Genomic DNA, 11,077 nt, shown 5'->3' with positions numbered 1-11,077 from the left:
CAACATCTGGTGCAGGGCCCTCACCCACCATAGTCGAAACGTCCCCTACCTTGACTTGCACGAACATTGTCAGCTTAATGGTTAAATTACAACGGGTATCATGCCTCCGTGTGCACTTTCCTATATAACATGTGTGCTCCACTTGCCGCAGTGACAGAATCCTAACAATCCGGGAAGAAAATATTTTGCTCCACGGGACATTCTTTATGCAATAATAATAAAACAGGTTGGGGCATAAAGAAGACACTGTGCGGATGGTTTCTGCAATGCTGATGAAAAGCAGCGCTCACGTTAGAAAAATTTCCCTTTGTACCCGCATGTTGTGGTTCGGCATCGCCGTGGAGAATGTAGTATTTTCGCGCTAATTACATTCATGACTCGTGCATCCCGGAGCTGTGACATATACAGCTCATTTAAGTAGTATTTGAAATTATGGGCTTAAATAACTAGCTCTTAATACAAATAATACAAAACAGATTTTGTCTCATAGCCAAATGTCAATTTGAACAGTTCAGAATGAGAGGATGAATTCGAATGAATTGCGCCTCAACGAAGGTGCTCATAAATATTTCTTTTTTTTTTTTGGTTTTTCGTGCCAAAACCACTTTCTGATTATGAGGCACGCCGTAGTGGAGGACTCCGGAAATTTTGACCACCTGGGGTTCTTTAACGTGCACCTAAATCTAAGCACACGGGTGTTTTCGCATTTCGCCCCCATCGAAATGCGGCCGCCGTGGCCGGGATTCGATCCCGCGACCTCGTGCTCAGCAGCCCAACACCATAGCCACTGAGAATATTTCTTTGCAAACTATGCTAAGTTTGCTTCTGCTATGCCAGTCGCAGCTGCTTATCTGATAATTTAGTGAAGGATCAAGTTTATTATGAGAACAGAATGAAAAAAGGTGCAGTCACTTTAGCATACGCCATAGATGGTGGAAGTTAATGTCTGCGCGCTCAAGAGAGAGCCCTCGAATTAGTCGATAGTTTCGTCCGAAGGAGTTCTTGCTTCTTATTATTTTTTTTTCCCAATAAAGGCTGTGGGTTCTAGCGCCCTAATTAGGCTACCTTAATTAACTATGCCTTAGTCATATTCGCCCAAACTAACACCAAATGTCGTGGATTCGACTCCTATCCGAGATCCTGAGTTCAAGTGCCTTAATTGACTCTGGAATAATTGACTATTTTGGCATGGTTAGTGGTGTCGAATCAGCATAGTTAGTTGCTAACTCAGGGGACCAACTGCAATGCATGCTCACTGACGTGGAGAGGCAATGCAGAAGTGTGGGTCTAAATATTAATCTGCAGAAAACTAAAGTAATGTTTAATAGTCTCGGTAGAGAACAGCAGTTTACGATAGGTAGCGAGGCACTGGAAGTGGTAAGGGAATACACCTACTTAGGGCAGGTAGCGACCGCAGATCCGGATCATGAGACAAATGATCAGAAGAATAAAAATGGGCTGGGGTGCGTTTGGCAGGCATCCCCAGGTCATAAACAGTAGGTTGCCACTATCCCTCAAAAGAAAAGTGTACAACAGCTGTGTCTTACCAGTATTCACATATGGGGCAGAAACCTGGAGGCTTACGAAAAGGGTTCTACTTAAATTGAGGACGACGCAACGCGCTATGGAAAGAAGAATGATGGGTGTAACGTTAAGGGATAAGAAAAGAGCAGATTGAGTGAGGGAACAAACGCGAGTTAATGACATCTTAGTTGAAATCAAGATAACGAAATTGGGGCGGGGGCATGGGCGGGACATGTAATGAGGAGGGAAGCACTGGTTACTTGTCCGGGGTAGAACAACAAGTGAAAACCTAAACTCTTTATCTTACAAAAAATTGCACCGACTATTATGTTACTTCCGAATGCCTAATTTGAGCGCAGCTTCATCATGTTTTCATTTCACGATATATTGGCTGGCGCGGACAGTGTCTCGTGCGGCGCGTTGCAAACGGAGCCAAGTGTGGCGCTACTGCCTCGCTAAGTGGGAGATCGCGAGAGGCAGCGCGTGGGTGACTCGTGGGCGCGATTCACTGTAGCCGCCGCATTCATCACTTGCGTGCCGTAATCCCATTGCCGTCATGCCGTGACACCACACTCGTTGATGCGTCGACGTCATTTGTTGTTCGGTATTCTGCGGCAGTTATGCTGTCGCAATTGTGTCGGGATGATGCCGTCGTCGTCATGCCATCGTTGTCATTGCGTCGTTGTCACACAGACGCTATCATGCATTCGTTGCCATACGGTATAGTCATCGTGCCACCTTGGCGGTGCCTTCGTCGTCATTATCGTTTTTTCATGCGGTTGCCTTACCGTCGTCTTCACGTCGTCGTTGCTATACCATCATCATCATGACTTAGAATGCACCTGTCATTTTCCTCATGCCTTCCCCATCGTACGACTTTACCAGTACATCAATATCATCCCTTAAAATTAATGTTAAGTTATGAGGTTTTACGTGCCAGAACCACAACTTGATTATGATGCACGCCGTAGTGGGGGACTCCGGAAATTTTGACCACCTGGGGTTCTTTAACGTGCGCCTAAATCTAAATATACGGGTGTTTTCGCATGTCGCCCCCCTCGGAATGGGGCCGCCGTGGACGGGATTTGATCCGGTGACCTCTTAATATTATTCCTTGTTATTTCATTATCATTGCGTTAGCGTCATACCATCATGCCTCCGGGCTCATAGGTGGCCTTCGTAAGCGAAAGTCACAACAAAGCGGTACAATATTTGAGCATTTGGCATATAGTCGAATCCTGGAAAGTCTAAGAATTATCGCTGCACTCTAAAATGAACGTCACTTAAGCAATATGGCTCGTCACTGCATTGTTCGATTGCTTTAGACACCCGCCGTGGTTACTCAGTGGCTATGGTGTTAGGCTGCTGGCCACAAGGTCGCGGGATGGAATCCCGGTCACGGCGGCCAGATTTAGATGGGGGCGAAATGCGAAAACACCCGTGTACTTAGATTTAAGTTTACGTTAAAGAACCGCAGGTGATCAAAATTTCCGGAGTCTTCCACTACGGCGTGCCTCATAATCAGAAAAGGGTTTTGGCACCAAAGCCCCATAATTTAATTTTGTCTTTAGACGGACGCCTTTCTGTTTACTATCTTTGCAAATGAATATGGCGTAATACGTATGCTTTTGACAAGCCTGCAAGAGTGCTGAGCATGACAAGCATGTTAGCACCACCTACACCATAACCCGTGTTTATAGTAACGGTTGATATTGTGCGCTTTTCACGCATCAGAGCTCTCCTTAATAGAAAAAGTTCGACAGAGGAGGCATAGTTGCACCACGGGCAAAATTGCGTACCATCTGTGATTTGCTTTATGCAAGGAAATTTTTCCAAGCGTGGGCTCACCTAGCAATGTTTTTCGTAAAGGCCGACGCTTCCTCCATGGCAAAGCGGCTTGTACTGGGCTGTGCATGATTGATGCTGCTGCTGGACACCATGGGTAGGGAACTGGTGATTCCGCTTTCAGTGACATGTGCGTGACCTTAGAGAATAACAGAGGTGTTAGGTCGTCACTGTGCATGGGTCATTCAACGAGCGTATTTCGTGCTGAAAAAAAAAACACGGAGATTTAGTTGAGGTTTAGTGATAGGGTAACCTAACTTCAGTGCTTCCATATGCGGTGATCTTTCTGTGAATATGCTTTCAATACTTATGACGAAAGAGACGTGTGCGACGGAAATTATGCAACATTGAGTACCCACCAAAATATGCGCTGTATTTAGCACACCAGAAGAGAACACGACAGTGCTCCATGCTGAAGATGAGATTAGGTATTTTTAACACGATAGCGCTACCGGCCTCGTGTCGCAGACATTCCGGTGTCTGCGTCCGGCACCGTCGTTGACCGTATTGTGAGCAAAAAATCATTCCGAATCAGGCGAACGAAATCACGCAGGCCTTCCGTGTAGCGCAAATGCGTTACGGAACTAAATGAACTTAAGTAAAATGCGTCAGAACCATAGTAAAATACGATTTACACACAACCTCCAAAGGTGATAGCATCGGATTGCAACTTGAATATACGAGAAATCCTTGTACGCGGGAACTCGAGCACAAACCAATTTTCCAGCGCTTCTAGCACTCTTGCACCACGGGGAGTGGCGTACCCATTTCCGTGCAAAACCATCAAGATGGCGCTCGCCTCCGAGCATAAGCGTCCCACGCAACAAGCCGCGTTTCAACCAGAAAGCTCGCTTTCGTGCATAGCGTTTGCGGCCAGCGTTTCCCGGTAACCATTACGGTTACATAAGATGCAGTTACCGGGAAGCGCGAGAAGCTGCCAGGGATCGTTGAATGGTATCGCTTTCCACTCTTAAAGTCGAAGCTAAAGCGTCCTGCAAATTTGGTTGTGTCGGTAATCGGAGTCGAATCTTCGCTCTACATTTACAGCAATAAGGATGTTTCAGGCTTTACTGAGCTGCCGATGGAAAATATTCAATAGCTTTTTAGTTATCTTTTGCACAAACCTAACTTGCCTTAACCATGAAGGCTCCTTATAGTAAAGCTCCCTAGTAAAACAGAAAACTAAAGTTTAGCTCTGGGGATTCTCTCTAAGCACATGAGAAATACGCCGTAACCATTGCACTAAATTTGCTGAGGTCTGTTACACTTGAAAGAAAACATTAAAATGTAGGGACTTGCGCAAACGAAGTTCTCTTTTGGCTGTGAATGCTATTATAAAAATGTTTCAATATGGAAGAATTTGTAAAATATGAACAATGTCAAGCTTTCAAATTTAATGGAGCAATAAAAATGATAACACTCTTTGGATACATCTAATAATATATTTAAAGTGGTCAAAATGATAAAATATCCGGCGCTCTGAAATACGATACCATGTTGTGGGTAGGACTTTTGAGAAACGATCCTAAACATTCAACATTTTTGTAAGTTTGTAACTCATAAACCAATATTGGCCGTCTTAGGTGCTCTAGCTCATGAAGTTTTACAGAGCTGTGATATGTGATATCAGCTATCCTGTTAATTCGCATTGGCGCTGCTCATACGGAAACCGACACGGTGACGCTCGTGTCGGTGCAGTAAAGCGGTGCAGTAAATGCACCGCTGTTGTGTCCTATGTAAATGTTCTTTCCGTTGAGGGTTGTTAAGAGTCGTCGCAAGTTGTATCGATGGTCGAATGGCATGCCGTACGTACCAGTGAAGTCCGTCGTATCGTTGTGGCTGTTCAGTGCGTTCCACAGGTCTTCGAAGGAGTCGTCACAAATCCTAGAATTAGACATATGTATTGGTATCGGAATCTGAACCTGGCAACGTTTAACGTTAGAACGCTATCTAGCGAGGCGAGTCTAGCAGTGTTATTGGAGGAGTTAGAGGGTAGTAAATGGGATATAATAGGGCTCAGTGAGGTTAGGAGGACAAAAGAAGCATATACAGTGCTAAAAAGCGGGCATGTACTGTGTTACCGGGGCTTAGCAGAGAGACGAGAACTAGGAGTCGGATTCCTGATTAATAAGGAAATAGCTGGTAACATACAGGAATTCTATAGCATTAACGAGAGGGTGGCAGGTCTTGTTGTGAAGCTTAATAAGAGGTACAAATTGAAGGTGGTACAAGTCTATGCCCCTACATGCAGTCATGATGACCAGGAAGTCGAAAGCTTTTATGAAGACGTGGAATCGGCGATGGGTAAAGTCAAAACAAAATACACTATACTGATGGGCGACTTCAATGCCAGGGTAGGCAAGAAGCAGGCTGGAGACAAGTCAGTGGGGGAATATGGCATAGGCTCTAGGAATAGCAGAGGAGAATTATTAGTAGAGTTTGCAGAACAGAATAATATGCGGATAATGAACACCTTTTTCCGCAAGCGGGTTAGTCGAAAGTGGACGTGGAGGAGCCCGAATGGTGAGACTAGAAATGAAATCGACTTCATACTCTGCGCGAACCCTGGCATCATACAAGATGTAGACGTGCTCGGCAAGGTACGCTGCAGTGACCATAGAATGGTAAGAACTCGAATTAGCCTAGACTTGAGGAGGGAACGGAAGAAACTGGTACACAAGAAGCCAATCAATGAGTTAGCGGTAAGAGGGAAACTAGAGGAATTCCGGATCAAGCTACAGAACAGGTACTCGGCTTTAACTCAGGAAGAGGACCTTAGTGTTGCAGCAATGCACGACAATCTCATGGGCATCATTAAGGAGTGCGCAATAGAAGTCGGTGGTAACGCCGTTATACAGGAAACCAGTAAGCTATCGCAGGAGACGAAAGATCTGATCAAGAAACGCCAATGTATGAAAGCCTCTAACCCTACAGCTAGAATAGAACTGGCAGAACTTTCTAAGTTAATCAACAAGCGTAAGACAGCGGACATCAGAAACTATAATATGGATAGAATTGAACAGGCTCTCAGGAACGGAGGAAGTCTAAAAACAGTGAAGAAGAAACTAGGAATAGGCAAGAATCAGACGTGTGCGTTAAGAGACAAAGCCGGCAATATCGTTACCAATATGGATGAGATAGTTCAAGTGGCTGAGGAGTTCTATAGAGATTTATACAGTACCAGTGGTACCCACGACAATAGTGGAAGAGAGAATAGCCTCGAGGAATTCGAAATCCCACAGGTAACGCCAGAAGAAGTAAAGAAAGCCTTAGGAGCTATGCAAAGGGGGAAGGCAGCTGGGTAGGATCAGGTAACAGCAGATTTGTTGAAGGATGGTGGTCAGATTGTTCTAGAGAAACTGGCCACCCTGTATACGCAATGCCTCATAACCTCGAGCGTACCGGAATCTTGGAAGAACGCTAACATAATCCTAATCCATAAGAAAGGGGACGCCAAAGACTTGAAAAATTATAGACCGATCAGCTTACTGTCCGTTGCCTACAAAGTATTTACTAAGGTAATCGCAAATAGAATCAGGAACACCTTAGACTTCTGTCAACCAAAGGACCAGGCAGGATTCCGTAAAGGCTACTCAACAATAGACCATATTCACACTGTCAATCAAGTGATAGAGAAATGTGCAGAATATAACCAACCCTTATATATAGCTTTCATTGATTACGAGAAAGCGTTTGATTCAGTCGAAACCTCAGCAGTCATGGAGGCATTACGGAATCAGGGTGTAGATGAGCCATATGTAAAAATACTGGAAGATATCTATAGCGGCTCCACAGCCACCATAGTCCTCCACAAAGAAAGTAACAAAATCCCTATAAAGAAAGGCGTCAGACAGGGAGATACGATATCTCCAATGCTATTCACAGCATGTTTACAGGAGGTATTCAGAGGCCTGGAGTGGGAAGAATTGGGGATAAAAGTTGATGGAGAATACCTTAGCAACTTGCGATTCGCTGATGATATTGCCTTGCTTAGTAACTCAGGAGACCAATTGCAATGCATGCTCACTGACCTGGAGAGGCAAAGCAGAAGGGTGGGTCTGAAAATTAATTTGCAGAAAACTAAAGTATTGTTTAACAGTCTCGGAAGAGAACAGCAGTTTACGATAGGTAGAGAAGCCCTGGAAGTGGTAAGGGAATACATCTACTTAGGGCAGGTGGTGACCACGGATCCGGATCATGAGACTGAAATAACCAGAAGAATAAGAATGGGCTGGGGTGTGTTTGGCAGGCATTCTCAAATCATGAACAGCAGGTTGCCACTATCCCTCAAAAGGAAAGTGTATAACAGCTGTGTGTTACCAGTACTCGCATATCGGGCAGAAACCTCGAGGCTTACGAAAAGGGTTCTGCTGAAATTGAGGACGACGCAACGAGCTATGGAAAGAAGAATGATGGGTGTAACATTAAGGGATAAGAAAAGAGCAGATTGGGTGAGGCAACAAACGCGGGTAAACGACATCTTAGTTGAAATCAAGAAAAAGAAATTGGCATGGGCAGGACATGTAATGAGGAGGGAAGATAACCGATGGTCATTAAGGGTTACGGACTGGATTCCAAGGGAAGGGAAGCGTAGCAGGGGGCGGCAGAAAGTTAGGTGGGCGGATGAAATTAAGATGTTTGCAGGGACAACATGGCCACAATTAGTCCATGACCGGGGTAGTTGGAGAAGTATGGGAGAGGCCTTTGCCCTGCAGTGGGCTTAACTAGGCTGATGATGATGATGATGATGATGATGATTGGTATCGGACTCTTTGCTTCCAGGTAAGGCGGGAAATATCTGATGAAGCTTTTGTAAAAGTACTATTTGGAACAAGCAACCTTCTATTTTGTTGATGAAGGTGAGGCATGTAATGTTTCATTTTACCCAAATGCTCACTTGCTGGCTGGCATAAGGGGAATAAAACAATGAAAGTTTATTCACTCACTTATGACACGTGCAGCTGCCTTTCCGAAAAATTAAGTTGAGTTACAGGTGCATGAACAAAGCGCAATTGCAGACATAAGCCTCAGAAAAAAAACGTAAATGAAGGCACGTGATTCCGCAGTTGTATACCGAAAATCATTCTAACTTGCGACTTTACCGTGGCAGCAAAATACGTTGTCGAAGGTTTACTATTTAAAACCTGCTTTTCAACTTAAATATGCTTATAGGTTTCACGTCAAGGAACATCATGGTGATTCTGCAGTTGTATACCGAAAGTCATTCTAACTTGCGACTTCTTTACCGTGGCAGCAAAATGCGTTGTCGAAGGTTTACCGTTTAAAACCTGCTTTACAACTTAAATATGCTTATAAGTTTCACGTCAGCTATAAACGGAAGAGACATCATGAAGGTGACAGCCGCGCGATGAGCAGCACACGTGAATGGTGCAGGGAGTGTTTTGTGTTATGCGTTAGACCAACTCCCGCACATGGGTGAATCAGTCGGCCGAGATAGTCACCCAGCACGAGATGGCATTTCAGGAATCGCCCGACACTTGCGTGCTGGCGCGAGTAATAGCGGGTGCGAGAGAGAAAATCTGGGGCCTTGTGCTTCTTGAGTATCTGAATTTGCCTGGGCACCACGGAGGAGTGCATTCTTTGCTCGTTTTGTATGTGTTTCTTCCTATATTTTCGGCATTGCGGTATGAGTTCGCGCGCTGGCCATGGCCGTGCACTAGTTCGTGTACGCTACCACGCTGGCCGCCGGCGCGGTGACTCAGGTGAAGCAGCGGACACTGACGAGCCATTTGGTGACCGCTGTGTCGAACCATACGTCGGACGTACGCGAATCACAGAATCTAAAGGTGCGTGGGATAGACTTTCCCGAGCCAAGCGGTGCTCGTGCTTAGTCAGTCATGCCGGATCATACCTTTCTCGCGCTTTACGGCGCTCAGCTTTCGTAATTAAGATCGCTCAATTACGCGGCGGAGCTGTAGGAGCAGTGGTAGAGACCGAGCCTGCTCTCCTGGAGCAGTATCTCCTCTCGTGCCAGGCTGAAGATACGTCGGACGCGCCTGCAGTGGTTTGCTTAGCTTTCGCTAAAGCTTCGCGGCGCCCGCCTACCGATGTTTTGCACATGTTTTTGGTAAGGACATTTATTTAGCTTTAAGGGGACCATTAAAGAAATGCTTTCAAAGGTGACGGAGAGCAGCATTCGAAAGGCGTTACACGAGCGAAATTGTACTTCACCGTCTGGGATTCTGTAACGGGCATCTAGACTCCTGTGGATTTTTGAATTTCAGCGTCAGTGATGATAGGCCTGTGCTCCGAAAGCATTAGGTGTGACCTCGAACTCGGCGGCGCAATGCCGTAGCCACTGGGCCACCGGAACAGGTTTGCGATGCGGTGACCAAACACGAGCGACAGTAATGTTCTTCGATAAAAGCATTCGGCTGCCGCAGTGACATTCCTTTGGGCCTTATTGATAAAGAGCCGCAGCTGTGCTTACTGTGAAGATATTTTGGCATCACCCATGCATCGCCCACTTACGCAGTCTGAAGTTGTCTGCCGAAGGCCTGTTTTGAAGTAAGAACAACTCTATAGCTATCAACGCCGGTGCTGCGGGTCATACCTACGGGGGACAATATTGTGCGAGAATTTTCACAAGCGGCAAGACTCACGTAGTGCAACAGGCGGAAGTGTACGGAGCGCCTTGCAAGAATTCCTGGTTTGTGATCAGAGTTGCTTCGTCGCCGAAGGTAAACGCAGGAGGCCTGTGTACACTACTACTTTCTTCGGCCATGCCTGATGCGGCGCCTCTGCAGCACTAGCGTCTGTTTCCTAACAAAAGCACGCCGAATCGCCGCGCATGCGCAGTCAGTGCCGATCAAAGGAAACAAATAGCACGTTTGGGTCTTTGCAAACTAGAAGGAAGCCGTGCAGATCATCTGAAGAAAAGGCACGATAGAGTGCGCCACTATTTCGACGTTAAAGTGCTCAAATTTTTACGATATAAGAGGCGACCTGATAACGCGCGCTGTCTTCCCAACAATTCATCAAGACAGTGTAGCCTTCTCTCCCAGTCAAAAACCATTGACATGAAATCTGTTAAGGCGAAAACCTTTCATGGGTAATGGGTCAAAAATATGGCTCTCCGGCGTTATGGCATCAAAATTGAAGCGCATGCGCCAGTATTTCCTTACCAATATAACAGAAAAGAATTCGATCACCTTTGTTTCGCGTTGAACGGACGCCCTTCTCGATAAGCAGTGTGGCCACAAAAGTGTGTGCGTGCGGTTTCTCCGGATGTGTTCCTGCCTGGCGAGCAACGTACACGTACGTGTCTTATGACGTTTTGAGGAGTATCAGTACGTCTGCGTGAACTGGAAATGCATCTGTCGTTGAAAGTTAGCGCTGTCTGTCTGCCTAATTTGGCTTTCCGTGTCCCTCTCATTCTGTGCCAAAAGAATATAGAAAAGCCCATGCAGCTACCTTCGTCAATTAAAGCGCTAAAAATCATTCAGGGAACAAACGTGCGTCTCCCAATGATATTCAGAGACTTGCCACGGCCGTTCTAGCGTGCCTTGAAGGACGCAGAAACAGTCGTGATGCCTAAGCGACCGCAAAAGAGGACAAGAGAAAAACGAGTTAAGAGAAAGCCAGGTATAATGGAAAGTAACAACGCATTGGAATGACAAAGTAAAAGCAATTTAAGGAATTTCTTGCGGGCGCACAGGCTTTCGCCTTCATTTTCTGTACCGTATGC

At 45.8% G+C, this 11,077-nt stretch overlaps 1 protein-coding gene across 1 annotated transcript; it reads right to left on the bottom strand.

Moving 5' to 3' along the window:
- Positions 1–3,368: 3,368 nt before the first annotated feature.
- LOC142559264 (uncharacterized) lies at positions 3,369–10,120 on the bottom strand. Its single transcript, XM_075670889.1, has 3 exons — positions 9,993–10,120; positions 5,183–5,253; positions 3,369–3,508 (listed from the first exon to the last, which is right to left on the bottom strand). Exons 1-3 carry the CDS (start codon positions 10,112–10,114, stop codon positions 3,369–3,371), a joined length of 333 nt encoding a protein of 110 aa, XP_075527004.1. The 5' UTR covers positions 10,115–10,120.
- Between the last annotated feature and the right edge of the window lie 957 nt (positions 10,121–11,077).

The sequence above is a fragment of the Dermacentor variabilis genome, chromosome 10 (genome assembly GCF_050947875.1).
Source record: "Dermacentor variabilis isolate Ectoservices chromosome 10, ASM5094787v1, whole genome shotgun sequence".
In the NCBI taxonomy this organism is placed as follows: Eukaryota; Metazoa; Arthropoda; class Arachnida; order Ixodida; family Ixodidae; genus Dermacentor; species Dermacentor variabilis.
The sequence above is the reverse complement of the archived record's forward strand: the minus strand, read 5'-3'. Positions and strand labels throughout refer to the sequence as shown.